The 26873-nt window shown below is 35.8% G+C and overlaps 2 protein-coding genes across 8 annotated transcripts in view; both read right to left on the bottom strand.

Annotated features, from left to right (window-relative positions):
- LOC138322735 (uncharacterized) overlaps nt 1-2818 on the bottom strand; it is an 85401-nt gene extending 82583 nt beyond the window's left edge. Inside the window, exon 1 of the mRNA XM_069266813.1 lies at nt 2605-2818. The gene's annotated coding sequence lies outside the window, so the exon portion shown is untranslated. The remainder of the gene's footprint in view (nt 1-2604) is intronic.
- A 4990-nt stretch (nt 2819-7808) lies between these two features.
- LOC138322705 (protein dispatched homolog 3-like) lies at nt 7809-24440 on the bottom strand. 7 transcript variants are annotated; one of them, XM_069266799.1, is made up of 19 exons: nt 24306-24440; nt 22148-23292; nt 21553-21821; nt 20897-21057; nt 20429-20568; nt 19889-20100; nt 18806-18955; nt 18318-18490; nt 17634-17850; nt 17057-17391; nt 16364-16526; nt 15841-15983; nt 15294-15437; nt 14739-14871; nt 14292-14458; nt 13326-13901; nt 9778-12796; nt 8089-9518; nt 7809-8044 (listed from the first exon to the last, which is right to left on the bottom strand). In XM_069266799.1, the coding sequence occupies exons 2-16, from the start codon at nt 23269-23271 to the stop codon at nt 13530-13532; spliced, it is 3903 nt and encodes a 1300-aa protein (XP_069122900.1). In that variant the 5' UTR covers nt 23272-23292; nt 24306-24440; the 3' UTR covers nt 7809-8044; nt 8089-9518; nt 9778-12796; nt 13326-13529. The 7 variants fall into 7 exon arrangements, with proteins under 7 accessions (XP_069122900.1, XP_069122859.1, XP_069122849.1 ...); XM_069266758.1 differs by having other exon boundaries at nt 7809-9224; nt 9419-9518; XM_069266748.1 differs by having other exon boundaries at nt 7809-9518.
- Between the last annotated feature and the right edge of the window lie 2433 nt (nt 24441-26873).

The raw sequence follows: 26873 nt of genomic DNA, 5'->3' as shown, positions 1-26873 counted from the left end.
TTCTATTCAAAGTAACCTGCATTTAGAAATAATAATTGTGATAATTGTGTCGTCATATCATTGTGCAACCCTGCTCGATATGAACATACCGGCTTCACACCATCGGCACACTGTTTTGTAACTCAAAATAATAATGAATTAGTTGCCTTGCTAAGACATATAAACAAAGTAATCTTTTAAGAGACATTTTTTGAAATACAAATCTTGTACGTAGAGTCCCTTAATGAACATTTTTAGTATAGTTCATGTGTATTGAATTTCTACTATTAAAGGTTTGAACATTATATGTGCTTGAACGTTTTCGGAAATGCGCTTCGCAGCGGAAATTTTTTTAGAATGAAGTACGAAAAATGTGCAGGAGGACCCTTTTTTCTTTCAAATATGCATTTTTAGAACATTTCAGTCGGCGAAAAGACATGTTTGCCCCCCCCCGTCCTGGGGAACGGGGGGAGGGCAGTTGCCCCCCTGCCCTCCCCGTCCCCTGCCCCCCTCCCTCCCCCGCTTCCTACGCATCTGATCGAGGATGTTTCTGTGTGTAATGTGTTTTTATGTAAATGTCTGTATATTTTGTGAAGCTGTGGTATGTCGGTGTTGTATACATGTGATACTGTGGCTCTTGTCCTTGTATAGTGCTATATCACAGAAGTATGCCGCCAAAGACATCAAATAGCACACCCACCCGCTCATACATACCTATCTCCAAATTCTACACATCTCAGTAACATATCATAAAGTCAGGAAGATATGTTAAAGTGAATAGTCAGGCAAAGAAAACCAGTCTAAATGCGTTCATTGGCCTTCCAAAAGTTCTCACATATTAATACGACGGCCAAGTTCTGCTTAGTTTCCCAGTTCTGACCATTAAAGTAAAGAAAATTTGAAAGCATTGAAAGCGAGGCTGCGTGGAAATGTAACCACGGACATAGCGAGCCGGGAGGACGTTTTAGAATTTCCATACTTTCAATTAATTTCTTCGTACGCAGACAGATTTTGACGAGAGATTTTATTTTTCCATTTCATAAGAAATTATACTGGATACATTCACGCCATTTTTACCGACTTTAGCCGTCCTTGCCCGACTGTTCACTTTAATAATGAAGAAATGGTAGATGTCACCGAGAGTAGAGACCGCTTAGTAGCCTGTCGGACTCCCTACACTTTTCAGTCACCTTTACATCGACCCGTACTTTATTTCCTAGAAGTTTTTCATTTATAAGAATGTTCATATCCCCATATCGTTAGACAAGATAGTGAATATCATGACAATTTGATAATTTGTTTCCGATATTTATAGTTAAAGAAGAAGGTGGTTGACGCAAGCTTTACAATCACTAACAGGTTTCTAAGTAAAAACTACATCAGCCGAGATGTTAGATAGTAACATGTTATAGTGATGTTTACAATGATTTCTCGCTACACACACGATACGTACAGCATACTGACAGAGTAATTAATGTTTTATGACTCTACGGTTAGATGAAGCTGTATTTCATGTTTTCACAACGCATATAAACAACTGTATTCTATTTACTGAAATGTTTCCATTTGGGCGATATAACGTGTAGACCTTATATGCACTGGTATATACGTATAATATACGTGATTATTTAGAGAGCAACATCCTGTCTCCGAGCTTCATTTGAAACTTGCAGATAACATCTTAATATTCCCACTTAAAGACATCCGTTGTTTTGACAGATCATTCACTGCAGGGAAAGTTTATGCGCCTGAACTAATGTTTTAAGCACTGAGCGAACGCCAAAACTAACGTTTTGAGCACTGACTGAAAGTCATATCTAACGTTTTTGACACTAAGCGAACACCAGATCTAACGTTTTGAGCACTGAACGAAAGTCAAAGAATGGTGAAAAGCACGACCATCCTCCATCAACTATGGATTAATGCGTCTATAATCATGATAATAGCAGAGTCAACACAATCAACACCTCTAGATTCCTGACTTTATTTCAGTACAACTTAAACCATATAGAAATTCGTCCCTGTAATGTCCTCTCTTAAAAAACCAAACCATTGACCAAATATTTGGGTACCATAACAAGTCTCCGATTATATCGAAATATCACGGAAACACCCAACAAAGCAGAAGATAAATCCACCAAGTTGACCGTATCACCAACTTCATACGTCACAAGTACCGCATGTACCATTTATCTTACCAAATTGATTGCTTTAAGATGACTTGGGCCCCTCGACCAACATGACCATGTCCCTAAATGTACGGGTACCCGATCTAGACTGACCATAGATAATTAAGAGGCCATACAATAGGCCTACATGTACTGTAACTAGTTTATGGGGCGTAAATCAGTTTGCCATTCATAGAGACATTAATAATCATATACATCAAAAAGTTCATTTTGACCATGTGTGTCTTTCCATAATTTCTTTCAGCATGTTTGATTACAGATATTTGTATTATTATATTCTTGCACAGTTCAATAATTGCCTCAATTGTTATATTAGAAAACAATCAAACTTGACACATGGGTATGATCAATGGCTTCATCTGATTATCAATACTGTATTTTCTATCAATAACTAAATTATTAAGTAAGCCATGAAGAGAAATGTAAATAAACTTACCTCCTGCTGTTCTTGTGAGACAATTAAATCCACGAAATATTTCACATACAGCCCGTATATACTAATACCAAACACACGGGCCTTTTTCTGACTAAAACTATTATACTCCAACAGAATGTCCCTTTAAACATTAAACAATGCAGATAATTTCATTTTAAACGCTCCTACTGGCACAGTGGTGTCCCACACAATATGCTGAATATCGCCTAGATCAAATTCTCCCGTATTTCCGTTTTAATGGGGAAAAAGACAGGGCTTCCTCTTGTCGCCTTAATTGTTTTATATATACTTTAAGTAATCCGGACTTTACCACTTTATAGTGTGTTCATCATACACAATAAAAAACAGACTACTAAACATTTCCATTGATGTTGACGGTAAATATTAGTGGTGGATATATAAGTGTTGCCGTTACAGTTGAGTGATTTCGATTTCGGTTATGTGTATCGTATATCTAGTGTATTGAACGGGTGCATCTACCCGTGTAGAGGAATTTTCACCTGTTAGCAATGTATGATCGACACCTGACCTCACCAATAGATAGGTGAGGACATATACGTACTGGGGTGTGTCTTAAAGATTGTCTCGAGGGTAAGGATGAAGGAGATGGGCAAGGTCAAATGACTTTGGTACGGTGGTAGAAACTCTTCCTGTGATTTTAGCTCATTCTGTGATACTTATAACAGGGCGGTCTCTTTAATTCCTTAATGTAATAAACTGATATAAAACACAGAAGCATTACTACGCTTGCTTCTGTTTATAGTGAGGACCATCTAGGACGTGTCGGGTTTACATGGTTAAGGACATTGAGGTTTAGAAGGTTAAGGTTGAGCAAGGTTTAGAAGGTTAAGGATGAGCTAGGTTTAATAGGTTAAGAGTGAGCCAGGTTAAGAAGGTTAAAGGTGTGTCAGGTTTAGAAGGATAAGGGTGAGCCAGGTATAGAAGGTTAAGGACGGCACCGGTTTAGATGGTTAAGTTTAAGCAAGGTTTAAAAGGTTAAAGGTGAGCCAGGTTAAAAATGTTAAAGGTGTGTCAGGTTTAGAAGGATAAGGTTGAGCAAGGTATAGAAGGTTAAGGACGACACAGGTTTAGATGGTTAAGTTTGAGCAAGGTTTAGAAGGTTAAGGATGAGCCAGGTTAAAAATGTTAAAGGTGAGCCAAGTTTAGAAGGTTAAGGATAAGCCAGGTTTAGATGTTTAAGTTTGAGCCAGGTTTAATAGGTTAAAGGTGAGCCAGGTTATAAAAATGTTAGGTGAGCCAGGTTTACAAGGTTAAGTTTAGCAAGTTTAAAAGGTTAAGGTGAGCCAGATTTAGAAGGTTAAGGTGAGCCAAGTTTAGAAGGTTAAGGATAGCCAGGTTTATGAAGTTGAGCCAGATTTAATAGGTTAAAGGTGAGCCAGGTTTAAAAAGTTAGGTGAGCCAGGTTTACAAGGTTAATGTTGAGCCAGATTTAGAAGGTTAAGGTTGAGCCAGATTTAGAAGGTTAAGGATGATCCAAGTTTAGAAGGTTAAGGATGATCCAGGGTTAAAAGAATAAGGGTGAGCCAGGTTTAGAAGGTTAAGGTTGAGCCAGGTTTAGAAAGTTAAAGATGATCCAGGGTTAGAAGGGTAAGGGTGAGCCAGGTTTCGATTGTTAAGGATGATCCAGATTTCGAAGGTTAGAGGTGAGTCAGGTTTAGAAGGATAATGGTGAGCCAGGTTTAGAAAGTTAAGGGCAAGCCAGGTTTTGAAGGTAAAGGATGATCCAGGTTTTGAAGGTAAAGGATGAGCCAAGTTTAGAAGGATAAGGGTGAGCCAGGTTTAGAAGGTTAAGTCAGGTTTAGAAGAATAAGGGTGAGTCAGGTTTAGAATGTTAAGGGTGAGGCAGGTTTATAAGGTTAAGTGATAGTCAGCTTTAAAGATAAGGACGAGACAACCATTATGAGATTAAGGAAGAGTTACGTTTAGATTCAGAAGGAGAAGAAAATAGTTATCGACCATAGCATATTATTAATCGGTTAAATCCGTTTGTGTATGTGTTAGAATATATTATGTTGGGAAACCTCAGAAGTAGTAAAACAAATCGTACCATACCTTCAATGAAAACGGCGCATTCGTTTTTAAAGATTTCGCACTTTTGAAAAAGTTATCAAGATCATTTTGTATGAAAGACGGACTTGAAATCTATGTTTACCAATGCCACCTGCATATAAACACGTACCGGTCATTTAGAGTAAGAAATAAATTGAGTCCCTAGAAGCCCTATAAACTGTATATAGATATCAATCTCTTTGATCTTTGGTGACCTGTGATAATCCGGGTGTAAAACAAATATTGGGTCCAAACCAAAATGTGGTTTAAAGGTTTCTGGATTCTGGAAATGTTGCCTGTAGTGTGGAGGCCGATTGATACCCATTATTACTATTGCCCAGTTTCTGCCAGTCTGTGTTCTACCGGAAACTCAGAAGCGGTCTGGGCTCTGTTGACGTGGCTGTGGGTTTATTTTTTTCAGAGTGTGGTAGCCCTTAGCTTAAAAAAAGGACCCATCCATGATCCTAAAGTCACTGGTCAAGATGTGATTTAGTTATCATGTAGTTATTATTTCCTTATTTAGGTCGCAGGAGAAGTAACACTGGACCACAAGATATGGAAAAGCTCTTAGCGAACCGGTGTTATAAACATACAGTAAAATGTATTGTAGCCACTTAACAAGTATTTACAGACGGCTGGTGGTCACACAATCATAGTTCCTATACATAACGGTTAAGTTACCTGTAAATCATGTGTTTGTTAATAAAACACGTTAATTTGTAACACGAGTGGATTTTAAGTCACATATTTACATATCTAATGACCCGTAATAGTATTGCATTTAGTAGTTGGCTGGTAATTGGAGGGAGGATGCTGGTTATGGTGAAATTTTAATATTAAGTATACATGTAAGTGCATGTGCTTATGTGGGGAGGATGGGCAGTAGGTTTACGTAGTAAATACCTTACCCGACAGTCATCTCCCATTCCCAATATTGAAAATTATAAGTATGAGCTATTCATTGGGAGAAGAAGCAGGGAATTATCGATATTCTAGGAGTTACTATCACTGCTGTTAAAACGATCAGGAGCACTACCTTTTTGGGTAAGTATGCGCGTTACTCAATCAGATCACCCCTAGGATTGCATCAACACTCGCCATCCCAATAAAAAGACAATAAATAAACTTACCCTTGGCAATGAGTTCATTATGTATCCATTCACTAAATGTTTCGTGAACGTATTACTGTCGAGTCATCTTATGTAAATCCACATGCACACAATTAGACAATGCTCACAGATAATCTCTTATTCAAAATCATTATTAGCATCTCGACGGAACATCTGAAAATGTGTCCAAGACAAGTACGTACGGATCAAGCGGTCATTTAATCCAAAATCGCTTCATAAATCACTCACACGCGTATTGGTATACTCCAGGTGTTTAAATTCACAATCTGCAATCTGACCATAAAGTCGATCTACCCGACCACGGGGCCAATTATAGCCAGGTAGAGACACATTCGGACATGCACCGCTCCACAATCCGTCTACGATTTCGTTTCATTTCCTTATTTTGTTACAGACGGTGAACATTAATCAAGGAATTAAAGGGCCACGACTTATCTCAGTCAGCATTGCCAACTTCACGTAGGCTATACGTCAATAGACTCTACTTATCTGTGTGAGCATTGTCAACTTTACAATGAGCAGATAAGTCAATAGTCAACTAATCTTTGAAAGCTTTGTTAGCTTTAGGTCAGCTTACATCATAGCGCAAAAGTCGAAAGCTAGAACTATACTTCGGGAACATTGGTCAGCTTTACATCGAGCATAACGGCGGTTTAAAATCACTTTTATCATCACTGATATAAATATTGTCTATAAACTTGGTAACAGAGTTGTCGGACTTTATACAGTAAAATCGGAATGCAGTCACATCATGGTGAACAATTTTATCAATTAGAGAAAGACAATTAATCAAGTACATTGTACGCTGTCCTCCGAGACAAATAAAAAAGAGCCAATAGGCCATCTTAATGGGGAACGCCTTACAGTTATGTGTTGTGTCGTTTTACTTACCGGAGGACTATATATACTCTCTTTTTTGTTACAGGCATAACATTGATGGTGAACTTAAAAAAGACTGGCAGTAACTCACATGCGTATACTTTGAGACAATCCAGAGAAAGGTAAATAGATATCGCCATGATAAAAGTTCTAAGCACGAGTAATTGATGTTTAAATGATAGGAAATAAATTTAAGTAGAGAAGTTATCCACAACTTCAACCGCATCTACAACGAGCCATGAAAATCAAGAGGCATCTATACAAGCCAATACAGGTTTCCTTTTGATGCAGATTTCAGCCAAAGTTCAGCCAAACCATCGATTTAGAAAATTAGCGCTAAACATTTCAGTGAATTGAATGAAGGGCACATTCTAGCTCGAAGACAATAGACTTTCGGTAACAACAAGATTCAGCTAGCCCGACTTTATTTATGGGTTAGCCATTCTGTTACATGTGTCATACCCTGTCAATATTTGTCCCCTCTCCCGCCTGAGGCCCTGTGTCATGTTGATCTTCCTATTCCACAATGGTACCAGACTAACCATATTTAAATTATTCCTGATTTGGAAACAGTAAATAAAATTTAAAGGGATACTTTATTTGTTTGAATAAATCGAGACATCAAGCATTGTTATTGAAGGTCTATACGAAAACACAGCTAAAATGTCCGATCTATAGAATATGCTTGGCCAAGTTCTGGGTCTCAGAGCGGGGATAGAAGGAACAGGGAGAGGACGGAAAACGAATCAGTGTACAATCACAGACTAAACATGGGACAACAGACACATGTTTGACAGGAGATATCAGGCGCAATCGCCGTAATTCACATTGATTTATACCAAAAACTGTTTATACGGAGAAGACCATGACAGACTTGAAAAAAATCAAATTTCATTTTCTTTATTGTTGACAGGGAAACACGTATATGAAATAACCATAATTATATATACACAATGTAGCTGTTCAAATGAGCGAGGGGAAACAAATCATGTAGCATATGCTGGTAGTATAATTGTGGTATACTTGAATAGATACTTGATGTTAAGCTACAGTTTGTAAAAGAAGAGCGTGCGGTATGGCAAGGCAACAACTGCAACAGTCAGAATGAAAACGACAAGGAAAAGATAAAACAAGCCGATTATTTTTTATTGATATTATAGTGCAGATAAAAATGTTCACATCAACGCATCAAAATCAATCAATCATAAATTAAATAATCAATTAACATGCTGGTCAGGCAATTGACATAACCTTTGTCGACAAGGGACATAACCCTGGTCGACAAGGGACATAACCCTGATCGACAAGGGGTTTAACCCCTGTAGACAAGGGACATAACCCTGGTCGACAATGGGCATAACCTTGGAAGACAAGGGACATAACCCTGGTCGACAAGGGGCATAACCCTGCTCAACAAGGGACATAATTATATAGGTATGTATGCAAACATCAATGGAATCAAAATACTGATGGCAAGCACTAGCACTTGCTGTATAAATCAGCTAAACACGACCATATACATGTATTAAGCTCCTCCCTATTATAAGTGTTTCTAATTAATAAATTCACACATATTGAAACAGTTCATTTGGAGCATATTTGGCATGAAATTATCAAATATAACATACTAATTATAGAAATAAGCACAAAGCCTAAGAAACATCAACAACATCGGCTTATTTGTACAAATACCTGGTAGGGTAATTTTATGTATTTAACATAATCATGTATCTTGGTTTCTGTTAAAACTTTAAAAGAGTACAATTCAAATTAAATACACATGAAGGCATTTTTTTTTATAAAGCTGATGTTGTTATGTCTGTGCCTTTGTCATCATTAAAAGATATCGTTGGTTACTCAGTATGTGAGCATTTCCATAACATTTTGTTCCTTATGCTTTAAGACTTGGGAGTAATAATCAGTTCCACCTAAATTAAAACCTTTAGATGCAGATCATGTTTCTCATAGAACCCAACTAAACCTATGAATATGATCAACCTTACAAAGAATATTACTGACAATTGAATTAAATAAGTTACAATATCCGCAGATAATAAAAGTAAGCCATCAATGTAAAACTTAAAATAAACAAAATCAATCAAAAGCAACTTAATGAGATTACCAATTAGATAAAACTATTCGGAGATTTTGACTTTAATAAAATACATTCCATAAATAAGAAGCACCAATGCTGTAAAATCTACAACAAATCAAATAAAATAGATTTGCAAGTTATCATCAGGATATAATAATTATTTTGTGACAGCCTAATTGTGTTAAACGTTTACATACATTAGATCTATCGCTGAAAACAACAGCTAGGATAGTGTTTAATAATTGGTGAGATGTAATATTTTTACATTGACACATGCGACTACTGTAATTGCCCAAATTAGAACATTACAATCTAAAGGATTCCTCCCCTTTCTAACTAAAGTAAAACTGTAAAATTGACTTATCTCTCTGATAATTAAGCAGTGAGGATTTCTACAACCAAACTGTATTGATTGAGGAATTAACAATACTGTCAATATGTATAAACTTGAACAGTAAAACTGGACAACACTGACCACTGCCTCCATCCAGCAACATCTGACTAGATTAACCTTGAACAGTGAAACTGGACAACACTGACCACTGCCTCCATCCAGCAATATCTGACTAGATTAACCTTGAACAGTGAAACTGACAACACTGACCACTGCCTCCATCTAGTAACATCTGACTAGATTAACCTTGAACAGTGAAACTGGACAACACTGACCACTGCCTCCATCTAGTAACATCTGGCTAGATTAACCTTGAACAGTGAAACTGGACAACACTGACCACTGCCTCCATCCAGCAAAATCTGATTAGATTAACATTAGACAGTGCAACTGGACAACACTGACCGCTGCCTCCATCTAGTAACACCTGGCTAGATTAACCTTGAACAGTGAAAGTGGACAACACTGACCACTGCCTCCATCCAGTAACATCTGACTAGATTAACCTTGAACAGTGAAACTGGACAACACTGACCACTGCCTCCATCCAGTAATGTCAATATGTATAAACTTGAACAGTAAAACTGGACAACACTGACCACTGCCTCCATCCAGCAAAATCTGATTAGATTAACCTTGAACAGTGCAACTGGACAACACTGACCACTGCCTCCATCCAGCAAAAATCTGACTAGATTAACCTTGAACAGTGAAAGTGGACAACACTGACCACTGCCTCCATCCAGCAACATCTGACTAGATTAACCTTGAACAGTGAAACTGGACAACACTGACCACTGCCTCAATCCAGCAACACCTGACTAGATTAACCTTGAACAGTGAAACTGGACAACACTGACCACTGCCTCCATCCAGTAATATCTGACTAGATTAACCTTGAACAGTGAAACTGGACAACACTGACCGCTGCCTCAATCCAGCAACACCTGACTAGATTAACCTTGAACAGTGAAACTGGACAACACTGACCACTGCCTCCATCCAGTAACATCTGACTAGATTAACCTTGAACAGTGAAACTGGACAACACTGACCACTGCCTCAATCCAGCAACACCTGACTAGATTAACCTTGAACAGTGAAACTGGACAACACTGACCACTGCCTCCATCCAGTAACATCTGACTAGATTAACCTTGAACAGTGAAACTGGACAACACTTTGACCACTGTCTCAATCCAGCAACACCTGACTAGATTAATCTTGAACAGTGAAACTGGATAACACACTGACCACTGCCTCCATCCAGTAACATCTGACTAGATTAACCTTGATCAGTGAAACTGGACAACACTGACCACTGCCTCAATCCAGCAACACCTGACTAGATTAACCTTGAACGGTGAAAGTGGACAACACTGACCAATGCCTCCATTCAGTGACATCTGACTAGATTAACCTTGATCAGTGAAACTGGACAACACTGACCACTGCCTCCATCCAGTAACATCTGACTAGATTAACCTTGAACAGTGAAACTGGACAACACTGACCACTGCCTCCATTCAGTGACATCTGACTAGATTAACCTTGATCAGTGAAACTGGACAACACTGACCACTGCCTCCATCCAGTAACATCTGATTAGATTAACCTGATATATATGTCTAATTACACTGTCAATGATTATAAAGAAAGCTACATACACAGGTGTAAAAATCATTTGGTTGACATTGTTTCTTACCTGAGATTGTAATTAGTAATCGATACTGTCATCATTGCATCTATACAAATCATAGTTCAGCATCAATTAAAAAATAGTTACAAAGCTCAAAAGTCAGCAATACTTCATAGGGTCATTATAGTTCAAAGGTCAATATAACTTAATACAATTAAGTTCAAAAGGTATATTTTTGTTCAACAAAAAGTTCAAAAATTCAAAGGTCAATAGATTTTTTCCAATATTATTTTCATAATCATTTGAGTTTAAAAATGCATCAGTCTGCTGGATTTTCGGACATCGATACCCAATGTTTAAACAAGCACATTAAATAATTATATAGATCAAATTCTGCACTAAAAGATGCTCCACAGAGGACAGAGGATAAATGCATAACCTTCATATAAACTCATTTGAAATAATCTGTTATGAACTATATAAAGCAGAAAAATTGCATATTTGTAAATCTTCATTTCATTTTTCAAAACCAGAGTTTTGGAATGTAAAAAGTATGTCATTACCATAAAGTATCGATGGGTTTTAAAATCTGCCTGAAAACAGAAATAACCTTTATATATACCTCATACTTGTAGCTTAGAAAACAATGCATTTCGTGTGAATTTAAACCACATCAGTATACTTATGGATATCATTAATCCTGTATAACCAGTCATTTAAATAGAGGTCAATATTTGTACTATTTCAGAAAAAAACCCTAACAGAAAATCAAAGTTACTTTAAATTGCTTCAACCATTTTTCAGTATTTAAGTACATCTTATTTTACTGATCACAGCCATGACTCGCCAAATTGTTTTATGTCCACAAAAAATGACCAACTATACAGTACCAAACACTGGAAAAATGCTCTTATCACAGTAAATATCAAACTGATACAAAACATATACTGAAACATCATACTCCTCTCTCCCGCTGGACTTAACAAATGCTGTAACAAAATCTAGAAAATGTTAACCAATAACTTAAACTTCATATAAAATAAATAAGTATCATGTTCAAGAAAAGAATAATATTAACTTCCTCTTTTGTTAATAGTCATAAACATGATTTGATTGGTCTCATAGCACATTTTCTCTACACTGTATATCATAGACCGGTTCCCTTCCCTTAGTTCTCTACTATCTGCTAGACTAGTCTCCCCTCACTAGGAACCAGTAGCAGGTAACCATGATGATTTGACTGATTGGTTAATCTACATATCCGGTTTCACTGGCATCACTTTTTGTAGACATGGGAAACCCCTTTACGCACAGAAATGATGCGCACTCTGGAGTTGGATTTCCTACTCAAGATGGTTACTCCCTACCAGTCCTCAGTGAATCGTACGTAAGGGAGGTAACTGAGGTGGGAACCAGTCTATGTGTATATTATCCTTATCTTCCTTCTGTCAACAGAATATCTGTCATCAAAAGAGAATGAAGAGTTGATGACACGACAACCCATGAAATATTTCTGATTATTGTTTCCCATTAATAACATTTAATAAATAAACTAAAATAAATCCACTTTCGAAGTTGACTGATTTAGAAAATGGCATGCAAGTATTGAAACTTACTTGATGAGATACTTTTATTTAACACTATCAAGTTAACTTGAAATGATAGATGGTAAGTATAGTCGAACTAAAGAAAAGAAATTAACCTCTGAATTAATACAATTTGATTTTTGATTGCAGCAATCTAGAAATGTTCAAAAGGAACAATAAACACTTGTTATTAGAACATAAATGCTCAAGCATTGTGTGACTATGGTTGCGACAAATTTATGACTAAATGAATTACCTCCCCTTGTGTCAATGGTCCCACATTGATATCACACAACATAGCCAGTACTCAACTCAAGTAAAATTACATCTTGCTTTGTTTTACCATGATGGTTCCTCGGACAAAAAGAACAATACAACAGGCAAGGTACCAAAAACAAACTGAAACATAGCACAGATTTGAAAGTAAAAACATAACGGTAAAACTAAATGTCATGTTTCTGTAAAATCTTGTCAATTGTCATACTAATTGTCAAAACTGAATTTACTTTCACAAAATTAAGATTTTGGAAAATAATTTACCTATTTGGGACAAACATCTTTAAGTTAAGTAGAGTACTTTTAGCACACAAACAAAGATAAATGATGCTTTCGAAATAAAATCAGACAACATATTCAGGTATATAGATACATGTACAATTATAACACATACAGTGAAAATGGCAAGAACATCAGTTTTTAGGCGGATGTAAATTTCATTAAACATTTCTATGAATATTCATGAGGTATTCTTTTCAATAATAAAACCTCTTGACATTGATTTTGAAGATATTACATTCATGCTGAAACAAAACCTTTTCTTTTCGTAAAATTTATTTTTTTCACATCTAATTCTTATCATCTCAATATTAGGTATAAAACAATATTTCCTTTTCAGATAAATATACTTATAAAAGTATTAAATACATACCTATCAATGGCATCTAGATCAAATATTTTTGTTGTAAATATGATATGCATTCTGATATGAAATCCATAAATCATAAAAACTTCATCAAGGCTCTGACATGATTCATGTAAATACAAAGCAGCAGAGTTCTCTATCAAACAGTATTGTTAGTCAATAGATTATGCACATATTTTTACTTTATAAGTAGACACCTCCACACGTATGTTAGTTAGGAAACAGTGGCTCCCCATTTGGTCCTGGGATGAACACTCCCGCCTTAGCAGCCCCGTACAGCGACAAAACAGCGGCGCCCAGGATAAGTACAGTCCCCAGCAGAGCCTTCAAGTACGACTTCAAGGTCGGTACAAAGTATCCAGGGGCGACAGTAGAAAGGAAGGCCGGGCAGACGGTCAGTGAGTATACTATGGACACAGAAGTATTGATGGCTACAATCTGACCAAATTTGGCAAAAGGCTTGATGATTGTCTGAGTTAAAGGAATAGCAGCCACGATAGTGGTCAGTGCACTGGACAGGATGGACACTCCAATATGGGAAACGGCCGCCTTTGTTCTCCAGCGCCTAGCAGATGAGGCCGTCTGAAGAGTAAACAAGAGTTTGTTTAAAAAATATTGTTACTAAATGACTGAATGTGTTAGAATGAAATGAAAACTTAAGGCTGGAACATGAGGCAACTCATTTTGGTTCATTAAACAAGAGTAAATGTTGATGTTACTCTGGTATATGGGGGGTAAACATTTTGTCTTTTCACATGTATAATAGTTTGCATGCTGCTAAATACTTTATATTAATGAGCATCAATGGTAAAAATAACGAGCAATAATGCAGTTAGTTAACATTTGAAAATTGCAAAGTTACAACTTGCAAAAAACCTCTGTGTTTACAATAGCATTTCCAATCAATTAAAATTACCTCTGGCCCTTCCACAAAACAAACCTAGACCACTTAACTGTCAGTATTAAACTCACCTGTTTGTTGTCCTGTGGGAGAGCCTTTCCAGCCAGTAGATATCCCTCGACTAGATGTACACAGTAGTCGACAGATGAGCCGACTAGTATAGACAATGAAATGGCCTCTACTCCACCCATCTCCCAACCAGCCAGGTAAAATATCCCCACTACCAGGCAGATCATCTCTGTATTAAAGAAATATTTCAATGAGAAGGTAGTTAAACACAAAATAATGAGTAATGTTAGCATCAGGGAGGGAAAAACAGACTATAATAGCTATATAGGTAAGTACACACACATTTCAGGGTAGAGGCATATAAACTATAAAATTATTTTGAAAGGACATAATTTAATTAATAGTTAAAACTGAAAACATTACTAGTTTCAGTAGACTTAAACTTACAAAGTTTTTCCTTTTTCATTGCTGACCACTGACCTTTGGCCAGACTATAAATAACCACTTACGCAATATACATATGAAGACGATGAAAAGCAGCAGAACATGACCAGTAAACAGCGCCACGGCAACCATACAAACAACCATTGACAGCACGAGGCCGTAAATAGCGCTGTTTACCGCTACAACCTCCATCAGTACCTACAGAATAATAGAGATATCATCCGTATGTGATGTTTTGACATAGTTTAGTATACATGTCACTTAATATATGTTTTTGATATTGATTTTAGTACAATTTGGAGCACTTTATTCAAAGTGCATAAGAAAGAGCAGACGGTAACTTAGAGGAATTGACATGACTATATCTAGATCTATACCTAGATCTATAGATCTATATCTTAATATAAAGGCCCAGTACACAAACATTTATTAAAATCTATTGAATCAGCCTCTGCTGCTTGCGTTGCTGTACCAAAACCAAGTCACCAATATTACGTTGGACCTCTAAGTTTTACTTAGCTTTATACTTTATTCATGAAGCACTGTAAAATAAGTGGACTAAGGACTTAGATTGAGAGACTTTATGCGAAGATGATTTCAATTCTTTAGTTCCTACTCACTTTGGTCCAGAACTGTGAAGTCTGGAACATGGAGTCTACCACGTCAATGTGTTTATGTTCTCTGGTTTTAATGTCCTGTATCAGGGCCTCCCACTCCAGATATTGTTGGTACGCTTTAAAGTACGAAATACCTTTTGGAGTGGTCTGTAGTAAAAGGAAGATTACATTTAGTGATGTGATCACACAAACCTTTGATATCATAGATAAATGATATAATCAATCAGTGTATGACAGCAAAGACCAGTCCATTTCTCCTCAGATTAAAGAGATACAAACTAACAGGGGTTGAGAGCTACATTTACCTGGAATCTGAATTTCAGGTTACATGTTTGATCATGGTAAACATAGAAATCTTTAAGAGGTAATCAATGGTCAATAAATCACAATGCAAAATTAAGAAATTTCTAAAATATTTTCCACAGCTTTCTACGATCATCACAGCTTATTCAAAATAATCTAAAAGAAGGTCATAAGTCAAATATTGTGACTGAAGCTTAAGTGGACGCTGTTTATTTCAAGAAACTGTCCAAATCTTGATAGTACTTACAGATTCAAAGGCAAATGCCCACCACAGCAGTCCTGTTTTATTGTGTGTCAGACCTCCTGCGAAGTGGGCTGGTGCCTGACGACCGTATACCGACTGGGTCTGCTGGAGGTTTTGACACTCTGGGATCTGGTCCAAGCACGCCACTAAATACAATAAAATAATTACATCAACTTCCTGTGTTTGAAGTTTCAACTTCAGATCATAATAGAAAGTTCAAATATAATCACAACGGTAATTTTCACAAAGGAGCTGTTACTAATTATAAATACACAGAAATTCACACAAAGATGAGTACGCAGTGGTCATGATACATTTATTTCAAGTTTTTTCTACAATGTAAATGACCTTGAAGCATTATGGAGGTTGTTTAATGATTTAAAATAAAATAAATTGCTAAAAATGCCATAATTGCACATTATTCACTTTCATAACATCAAATTTCGAGAAATTCAACTAGAATGGACACATGAACAATGTAGAACTAGAGAACATTAAGTCACAGAAACTGTAGACTGGTACTTACTGTGAGCTGGGAAACATTGAGCACTGCCCTTACGGACTAGACTACTCTCATTGGCGATGCGTGAACAGATCCGACACAGTGTCTTTATACCATCCAAAACACTGATCAGATCCTCATCAAAGGAGAAAAACTTGTTAAATTTGGAATCAAACTCTACTGTTCCCTGAAACAGAAAAAGATATATCAAACTAACATCCTACTACCAGGGTAAATATAAATATTATATGCAATCCTTAGTTTTCAGTTATCACAACATTGGTTTTAACATCTATCCACAAATAAATACTTATGACTGGATTCATTACACAAGGCTATAGCTATTGAACAATGATTAATAAATCTGTTGTTTTTCACTACCAAAATATTCATGAAATTAATAAACCTTCAAATTTAATGAACATTAATTGCACACAAAATAAAATGTTAGCAGTCAATGTAATTACTTTCCTATCCATAAATGTTTGTACCGTAAGAATGTAACAAATCTAAGATTGGTCGAGAACGTGACCGAATGATATTTTACTCTTGTCAACAAATCTGAGATTGGTCGAGAACATGACCGACTGATATTTTACTCTTGTCAACAAACCTGAGATTGGTTGAGAATGTGACCGAATGATATTTTACTCTTGTCAACAAACCTGAGATTGGTCGAGAACATGACCGACTGATATTTTACTCTTGTCAACAAACCTGAGATTGGTCGAGAACATGACCGACTGATATTTTACTCTTGTCTATGCCTTTAATCCCAAACACAACATGAACCACAGCTCCACTCTCCAGCATGGGGCGATCTTTGGTGTCTGAGCAGTCATGTCCTTGACATACGCTGACAATTCCTGACCTTTGACCTGTTGTAGGGGCTGGTTGGGTCGGGCGGGGAGTCCAATGCATGGCTGTATCTGTTGTTGTATACCCTGGTTTCTGAGTGGTGAAAACTGGTGTTTCTGGTGGAATCTTTGGTGATGTTAGTGACTTTAATGTTGGTTTTATAGCCTTTGGCTTTTTAGGCTTAAATGTTCTACCTGAAATATAAATTCAAAAGAATTTCAATATATATGTAATTTTTTAGTCAAAGTTCATAAAGGAAGATTGCTTTCTATGATTGAAACAACTTTTTATGATTCATTTTGCTTTTAAAAATATTCAATAAGTAAATAGTACACTCTTTAACCATAATCACAAACCTTTTCGAAATAATGTAAATAAATAAAAGACACAACTAATTAATTGCAAGTAATAATTGTTCCAATACAATGACTGGTACCTTTATTGGGAGTGGACCATTTAGTAGCGGTATGTAAGGGTTTCATTATCACAGGTGTGGTCGTGGGGTAGGTAAGTGGTTGACGACTCGTACTAATCCCTGGGGGACCAGGACTAACCCCCGAGGGAGACACAGGTGTATGAAAAGGTGTGGTGGTAGGGTGTGATACTGGTACATGATGGAACGGCCGCTGTTCTGGGTTATAGGCAGGATTCATCTGTGTAACAGAAAATAGGCCCAGATTAGATGCTGTCATTAAATTACTTCAAACTAACCTTATTCTGAATCTTTATTGATAGATCAGATTGATAGCTACATCTGTTTACCTACATGATTGACAATAGCATTTAGCTTACTTTCTTGTCAATAGAGCAACAGATTCCAGAACTCACCTACTATTTCTGCTGGGAGGTTTTGGATAATTACACTGTATATAAATCAATCAAATATAATACTCTATCAACTCTTCTTATGTAAGTAAAATCTCTACTCTCTAGGTACATTTGGGGCCGAATAAAGGCCCCTTCACCTGAGAAAGTTTGATGTATTTTCATGTTAATATTTTCCCAAAACAACTCTTAAAAATATACATGTTTCAAGAAAGATGCAATGTATTGTTTTCTCAATTTAAAAGTACAGCTCCCTGAAATTATTGAGTAAGAAAATCACTGCTTCTGTACTTACACTGTATATAGCTGAACAGCGGGGACAGGAGATGGTGTCGACACTCAAGTTACTTTTCAGGTCCAGTAACATCTGTAGGTTGGTGTCGGCTCGGAAAAGTTGTGGAGGTCGTGTAGCTGGAGTAAGCTGTACCATCAGTCCGACGGAAACACCTAGGACCACCAGGGACATAACTACAACAGATGATATCAACATAAGCTGCAAAGGTGCCATGATGAGTATACAAAGAATATTAGTAACAAGATTTCAATAGTCATTTAATTGTTTTTTTATTTCAAACATTAACATCAATATGCACATCAAAACTATCACCTTGTTCACAACAGAATATTTAATTTCTGAGAAAAAGTTTTACAATTTAGTGGTCAGTCAAGACAAGAACAAAATATGAAAATATTTTAAAACAAAATCAATCTGATGAATAAACAAAGCAAACAATTTTACTTGTTACATGTATCAGATGAATACAACCTTACATCAATACTCACCTAACACTCCCCAACGTATATGTGTCAATGGTCGTGCTATACAGTGAAATGTAAATCCTTGTAACAGCTTGCTGAAGAGGAGGTCTTCTTTCTGATCATCCAACTTTATCGTTAAATCCAGCAAGTTGTCGTCATCATCATCAACTGCATCTACAAAAGGCAGATTCAAAAGTTACTGATGTTCAGTTTTGTAACAAGTTACTGTATTAACTATTTTTGTGTATTCATATTTTAGCAAACGATACAATTTAAACAGATTGATACCTGATATATTGATATAAGCAAAGGCTTTTGGCACTATATACAGATACTCTGTATGTGTAAAGCCTGGCTCTATAGATATATGGACACCTCTATATGTGTAATACTTTGTTTAGCCTATAACTTGCTCGGCCATATAACTCTAGTACCCAATATCAGAAAAAGTCTGATTATTAACAAGCTGTATAAGATGTGACAATTGGAATACTCTCAATCCACAGAAAGATAATATATATTTAATTTGGTTTACGTATATGATACAATATATATCATGGCTTATAAAAGTCACTAGATATCTTGAAACATCAGAAAATAGCCAGATTTCAACACCTCGGACGCCATGGCGTCCCTGATAAACAATAATAAAGCTAATAGGTAGCTCTTAAACCACTGCATACACTAAACTTCAGCTTCATAAAAATACAAGTTATGTAGAAAGTAAAACCTACTGGTATGTTCTCTTATATCTAAATAACATCCATTTGAACGATGCAGTCCAACGAAATCGGGGATTGAAAAATTTGTGTCTCAAGCCAACATGTCAGAATATACGTGTGTAGTACATTTGTTTTCTCGGTGTTGATTGGTCATTCAATTTTAGAGAGCCAATCAATGCCAAGAAAACAAAAGTACTATACACACAATAGGGTTGGGAACCAAAATGTGGACGAAATATTATCAACATAATTAACCAAATTAAAGTTTTTTATATTGATTTGACCCTTTTTATATTGGAATAACCAGAAAGCTTAAAGTTTTAGTGTGACCCATACCACTTTGTGTTAACAAGGTATCACAATATACAGTAGTATGTGTTCCTACCAAAATATGCCTGCATTGGATCTTCCATCATTAGTAGAGGGACGTCGTCCTCATCCGTGGAGTCGGTCACCTCGACTGGACCACCCTCAGGCACCTGGGCCAGTACAGGGACCGTGTTGGGGGTCTGTCCTCGTACAAACCGTGCTATATCAGCAGGCAGGCACAGCTTGGATGACAGTGTACTCTTAGATCGGCCAAAAACGTGAGATATTCTGAAAAAAAACCCCAAGAAAATGTCATTTCTTCTGTTTCTTTATCTTTTGATTTGTTAAAAAAACTTTATGGTAACACCTGGAGTGTCTATTCTCTTAAGTTTTAAGAATAATTAACATTTCCTTAACTGAAACTTTACATCAATTCATTTTACAACACACTGCTTAACAACTTATGTTAAACACCTTGTTGGCCAGCATGGAAACTGAAGTACTGAGAGCTCAAGTTAACCACAAGTTGAGCTAGTTACCCCTCTACCAATTTACTGAAGCCAATAAGGGGATCAAATCCTTGTCATCAAACCGTGTCAATAGCATATACACTTACAGCCTGGCGACAGCCTCTTCACATCTGTAGATAGCCAGTGCCCATATATAGAGAGCGGCGGGCATGATGAGCATGACGGTCACCCAACAACTGGATACTATCAGGGACATGAACAGACCAAACTGGTGCACAGCCGGGATCTGTGGTAACAAGTCAGTGTGTTGTTATATATGTTGTTCAAGTACATGACTTTTTTTATCACTAAACAAGCAAAAGTTAAAATTAGAAATAAAGGTATCATTTTCTTAACCATACAAAAGAATTAAAAAAAAAAGTTTTTAGAAAGAATTGCATAAATAGCAATTTATTTCCAATCATCTTTATCAACTATTAACAAAGACAGTATACTGATATAAAGTATATGACAAGCAAAAATATACATTTCCCAATCATTTAGAAATATTATACAGAAGAATTACAACAATAACATTAAGAAATAGTAAGTAGCACAAATAAACTGCAACTTACTGAAGAGAATACATTGGCAGCAAACGCAGCAGTAGTTGTAAAGGAAGTAAAGAAGGTGGCTTTGCCAGCAGTCAGCATTGTGTGACGGATTCGCTTTGAGATGCTCTTCTGTCCACTGGACTGACGGAAAATATTCACAAATACAAATACATCATCCACTCCTGAAATAAAAATATCAAGAGTTGTTTTCATGTATGATTTATATACAAACACATGGTGTAAAGGTGACAACCAGTAATCCTAAGTTGATAAACAGTATTGATATAGTAACATCGCAATCTAAAGTTTAAAAGTGCAGAAATACTATTTTAAATTTTAAGAATTGATTTCATTTCTATTATTATTATAGAGTTGTCTTCTGCATTACTGTAATTAAGTTTAAAACTATTATATGGGCTATGGGGTAATATGAAATTATAATGTTTTTGAAATTATGAATCAATTTTAATATTCAACACTCATGTAGTTATAATTACATGTACCACATAATAAATCAGTTCTCAGATAACCATGGTTGATTGCATCCAGACATTCACCTGTTAGCATGCCTTGGTGTCAGGGCTTATGGAAACAGAGAGATTGCAATATGCTAAATCTTTAAATATAGAGTTACATCCTTTGGTATCTGACAAGGGCTACATATCAGTAGGTCTTACCAATTCCGATAATGACAAAGGCTGCCACTCCATTAAGGATGCCCAATGCTGAGATCCTGAATACGACCCGATACAGGAAGAGAGCGAGTGGGAAACATATAACAATACTGGTCACTCCCCAAAATGTCAGCCATACAGAGAAAGTCAGCAACAGCATGATCACACATATACAGATCACAGTAAAGTAGGCCATTCTGACGTCATTCCAAAACGTACTGTCCACCTGGTAGTCAAATATCTCAGTACCACCGTACAACACCTGTAACTTACTGTAAAACACAAACCACAAGTTAATAAACATCATCAGTTAAATCTTATTTGAAATTAACTCAATGAAACTTTTGCTTTTATGATCACAGACAGATTGGTGATACATGTCATTATTAAAAGGTAAATTAAATAAGTCATTTAAATTGTTTAATTTTTGTTAATTCATTGCTTCTTACTCTGTGCTAACGATTGAGGAAAAGTCTATTTGAATTGAAACATTCCCTCAACATAAAGTGAAGTAATTGATTAAGGTACTTGCAATCAATTTCTCAGGTATTTTCTTGTATTTTAATTTTTATTTCACAATAATAAAATGTAAACATACCTATTAGATAATTTAGACAACAGATCTATGTAGGTAACAACAAAGGCTTTGAACTTTTCTGATTGTTGTTTGATCTCATAATATGGTGAATTATATCCCTGTAGCGGTGTTCCAAACTTCACTTCAGTCCTCAAGAAGCGAGATTTGTGATAAGTCTTATTAACATGTGGATCAACAAAGTAATAGGATTTCTCTGATGTAAATGCCCATTGTAAACCCTCACTGATGTTTGTGATAAGTGTCTTGCCAAGGCCATCAAATAGGGGCCTGTTTTGGTGGTCTTTTGAGGGATAGAAGAAAGACATGAGGGAATTCAGTGGAGCACATGAGTTCTGGGCGCGGACGGCCGGATCTACATGAGCAATGACAAAGTCTTTAAGACAGAAATGATAGTAATTTGGATGTTTTATGATTTTTTGTTCTATGTCATGTATCATTTCTAGTCTTTCCTTTGTGAAGATGTTGTCTTCCTCCTCTCCTTTAGCCATAAAAACAACCTGCATCTTCCACTGGGCATGGTACTGATAACGCGACATAATACTAAAAGAGTCAGATGCTGATCGCTTTGATAAATCATGACCACCATCGTCTCCCTCTTGTGAAGATGGTGATAATCTCTGATTCATTGTAAGTCTGTTTGATTGCACTGAGCTACTGATGAAAGACTTGAGGGATCTCTTGTGTCTCCCAGAAAATAAACTGCTACACCGTCCATATGGAATAGAGTGTCTAGTACTGTTGTGCTGTGCTGCCGACTGAAATGCATCATAATTCAGGGAAGCCGGATGGTTAGGGATTGTAAAGGCATGGATAGATTTGTCTATAATAGGGGCAGGTTGTAATACAAACATGCTATAGTAAAACAGAGCCGCCGACACAGCAGGCGTAACAACTAATAGTCCTATAGATACCACTAATCCTATCACAGACGCCTCACATCCCTTCCCAAGCTTTTTATCACAGCAGTTATTTCTACATGGCAGATTCCGTTTTAATCTCTGAATACAGTTTTGTTGGTCTGATGTACGAGTTGTCTCTCTTGTTTCCGTGGAATCGTCACAGTAGTCATCAAGGGGAACCTGGTTGTACTGTTCGCCATCCCGACAGGTCAGTAGGCAAGACATCCTGGTTATCTACAAATGTAACTACAATAGAAAAGTTTGAAAAATAATAACAAAAAAAGATTTGATTATGTCCACATGTACATATATAGTATTTGTTTGAGCTGCAGTACATATGGCTATTTGAAAATTATGAAGCCTTTTTTGGATACAAATTTTTAAAACAACTTTATCCATTTTCATTTCACAGAATCCTGCATTTGAGTAACAAAATTATCCCTCAAATACCGGACTATTACTCAAATGCAGGACTATCCTGCATATGTGGGAGTGTCCCAGACCTGTATAAGATGAATTTGGATTGAAACATTTTATTGTGTAATTTTATATACAAATGAATTGGACAGTTCCTATATAGTGCCCCGGAGGATAGAATAAGTGTCCAGGTAAGTTGCAGGGGTCCTTTATGAGTATTGCATGAATACTGGTAAACACTTCTTCTACTGACATTTTCACCACAATTTATATTCTCCATTTTCAGATTACCATAAATGAATAGAAAGTTCTCTACTCCAAAAATTTGCCCCATTTTTATTTAAATCTGTCTGCGTTCAACTATGACTGATTTTACAATCATATTCAAGCATCATATATATATCACCTCATTACTTAATCAGGTGTGAATACCGTTATTACCTTGCAAGAGACCCTAGTCTTACAGATAAATGTTTTATCACATTTCTTGTTAGACGAACAAAGCCTTCAGATATGGTCCGAAATGTCTTACAAAAGTAAACAACGATCCGACATACCGAGATTTTCCTATAATCGGATTACAAGTCACAGCACGGAGGAGAACTTTGTTTGAAATACTATCATGATCCACACGAAACAATCCTTTGTAGTGAAAAAAGTCACTGTTAGTCACACAACACGGATGTTATTTCAGTCAGTGGTCGAATTATAAAAACAGTGGTCGTAAAACAGGACACAATGGAATGAGGATTTTATTGACATCCTTTACACTTTGAAGTTGACTGGGATAAATTAAATTGAAATTTAGAAACATATGAAAGACCTTGTTCGGTTTTACTTACCGTCTTACCAAACGTTAATCTTTTTCTGCGTGTTTCATTATTGCCATTCCCGACCCGATTTATGTTTGTTTTGTTTTTGTTCGGGAAATGTAAATCACGTGATCGACTGAGAGGGGAAACAACTCCAAAATAAATCCGGTCAACTTCGGAAATTTTCCGAAGATTGCCGGATAAGCTCTCCAGACGTTGTGATAGATGTTGCTTATGATAGAAAGAGGGAGAAAAAACAGATATATATTTAAAATGATAACAATAGATAACATGCAATTAAAAAAGGAGAAAGTTTTTTTAGCGCGACGTACTATACAAAAAAGTCCGTAATGTACATGTACAAGTAAAACAAAAAATAGGCCTAAGTAGATTATTCTAGTACAAAATGTAAGGCCTATTTTTTTTCACAAATAGATGATTTTATTGGTTATCTAAATACACGTAATACAGGCCTACAAATGAAATATTCGAAAGATATTTACATACACGTTTCTGGGTAGATGAACGTGCAAAACGACCCCAATTTTACCTAACATAGATCTAGAGGTACAGGTACATGTAGGCCTACATAAGAATTGAAGAAATAATGTCATGTAAGAGAAAATGTAGAAAGTTACTACAGATGTATTTAATCTTTGTACCAATGAATTTATCAGAAAAAACCCCAACCTTTTCCATTCCTTTGTGAATTTAAATAAAATTTATGAAACATTTTAAAGCTACCTTTTATATATTTCCTCTTCTAAACCCCGATGCCACCTCTTCTGATATACATGTATAGTGTGCGTGGTAATTTGACCAATCTTATGTTTTAGTTTCGTTAATATTTCAATAATTACAGATTACTACAATGGACTTAATCCTGGAAACTGTGGACAAACTCAGAGTTTTTTAAAACATTAATTTATGGGAAGAATGTCAAAATTGTATGATCAATAGGCCTTGTGAATGACGCGTGTTGCCTATAATAATTATATACCTCTTCACATAAAACGCATTTCTGCACTATATCTACGATTTTGGAATGCATGTTATGATTTTACTGTTTATGTAATTTATATTGTTTATGATTTTTTTTTATAAATTTCGTATTCAGTTTGAGGGAAATCAAGAGAACAATAATAATAATTCACTAGCCTTTCCTGAATGTAAGAAAGGGGACCTTTTTAAAATTAACGTTAACGTTGCAAAGTTATCTCGAGATTTCGAGTTAGTCAGTCGAAATTTCGAGTTAGAATGTCAAAATTTCGAGTTATTAAGTCGAAATTTCGAGTTTACTAACATGTTACTTTCATCCTAAGATAGTATAATGATATATTTCAGAAGATTTCTCGGAATTTTCTCCGAGGTATTGCGATTGACTGTGTTTATTAATCTATTAATAATTAATTAATTAAAATCTATTATTAATATATATTAGATCTACATGCGATACGTTATTTGAGGTTACCTCCCTTTCAAATATATTAAAGATGCTCCACCGCCGACAGAGCATAAATGGCATTCATCATTCGAACAATACTTTGTGTTTAATCGTGTATATATATGACTAATTAACACAAAAAATAATTTGAAATAATTTATTTCGCCTTTGGTGCATGCGCAATCAGTACTTCATTTCATATAGAATATAGTGCCACGGAATTTTTTCGGGATGCAATTAATTATTTTTCATATTTCTAACTTGAAGTAAAATTAGAAGCTCAAACTTTTCAATGGCGGTAATGGTGTAAAGTAAGTAACTTTTGTAACAGAAGAAAAATACTAAATCGTCTGCTTCTGTTTTGGATAGTGAAAAAATACCAGTTGTTAGCGTTGGAGCATCTTTAACTTAGGCATTTTAAGGATTTTTTTTATTTTGTGAATGCGCGCGAGAGTGTACACTTGTTAAATGTATTTTGCATATTCCTTATTTTGTCACATCCAATACATATGGTAAGAAATTAAGACATCAAAGGAAAAATCTGTGTTATATTAAGTAAATTAAAGATGCTCTGCCGCCGACAAAGCATAAACGATACTCATCATTTGAACAATAACTGATACTTAATAGAGTAAATTTGTGTCTAATTAACACAGAAATACATATTAAAATAACTTGTTTTGAATTGTCTGCCATTTCTCTTTAGTCTGATAGAGTCTTCTTACCAATGTAAGTTTAGATAATTTATTATGCTACAATGAATAATTTTGTGTGATTGTCTCCCTTTGAATTTTGTCAGGTTTTACATTCCATTCATAGCTACATACGACTGATTGAGTTTGTTGTTAATTTTTTTTATCTGGATTCGGTAGAGGCAAAAAAGAATTTTAAGATGCAATTTTTAACTATTAATTATTTTAATATTTTTATCTTGAAGCAAAAGAAGAATTAAAGCTCAAACTTTTCAATGGTGGCAATTGTGTAAAGTAAATAACTTTTGTAACTATAGAAAAATACTAATGATATTCTCCTGTGTTTGATAGAGAAAAATACCATTTAGAAATAAAGATTGTACACATGTATATTGCATAGCCGATTATGTAGCGGGGAAATATTTCCACTTTTCAATATGTGCATTGGCTTAAAAGAAGCTT

Source organism: Argopecten irradians, chromosome 1, assembly GCF_041381155.1.
Source record: "Argopecten irradians isolate NY chromosome 1, Ai_NY, whole genome shotgun sequence".
Taxonomy (NCBI): domain Eukaryota; kingdom Metazoa; phylum Mollusca; class Bivalvia; order Pectinida; family Pectinidae; genus Argopecten; species Argopecten irradians.
Note: the sequence above shows the minus strand (reverse complement) of the source record. Positions and strands in the feature narration are given on the sequence as shown.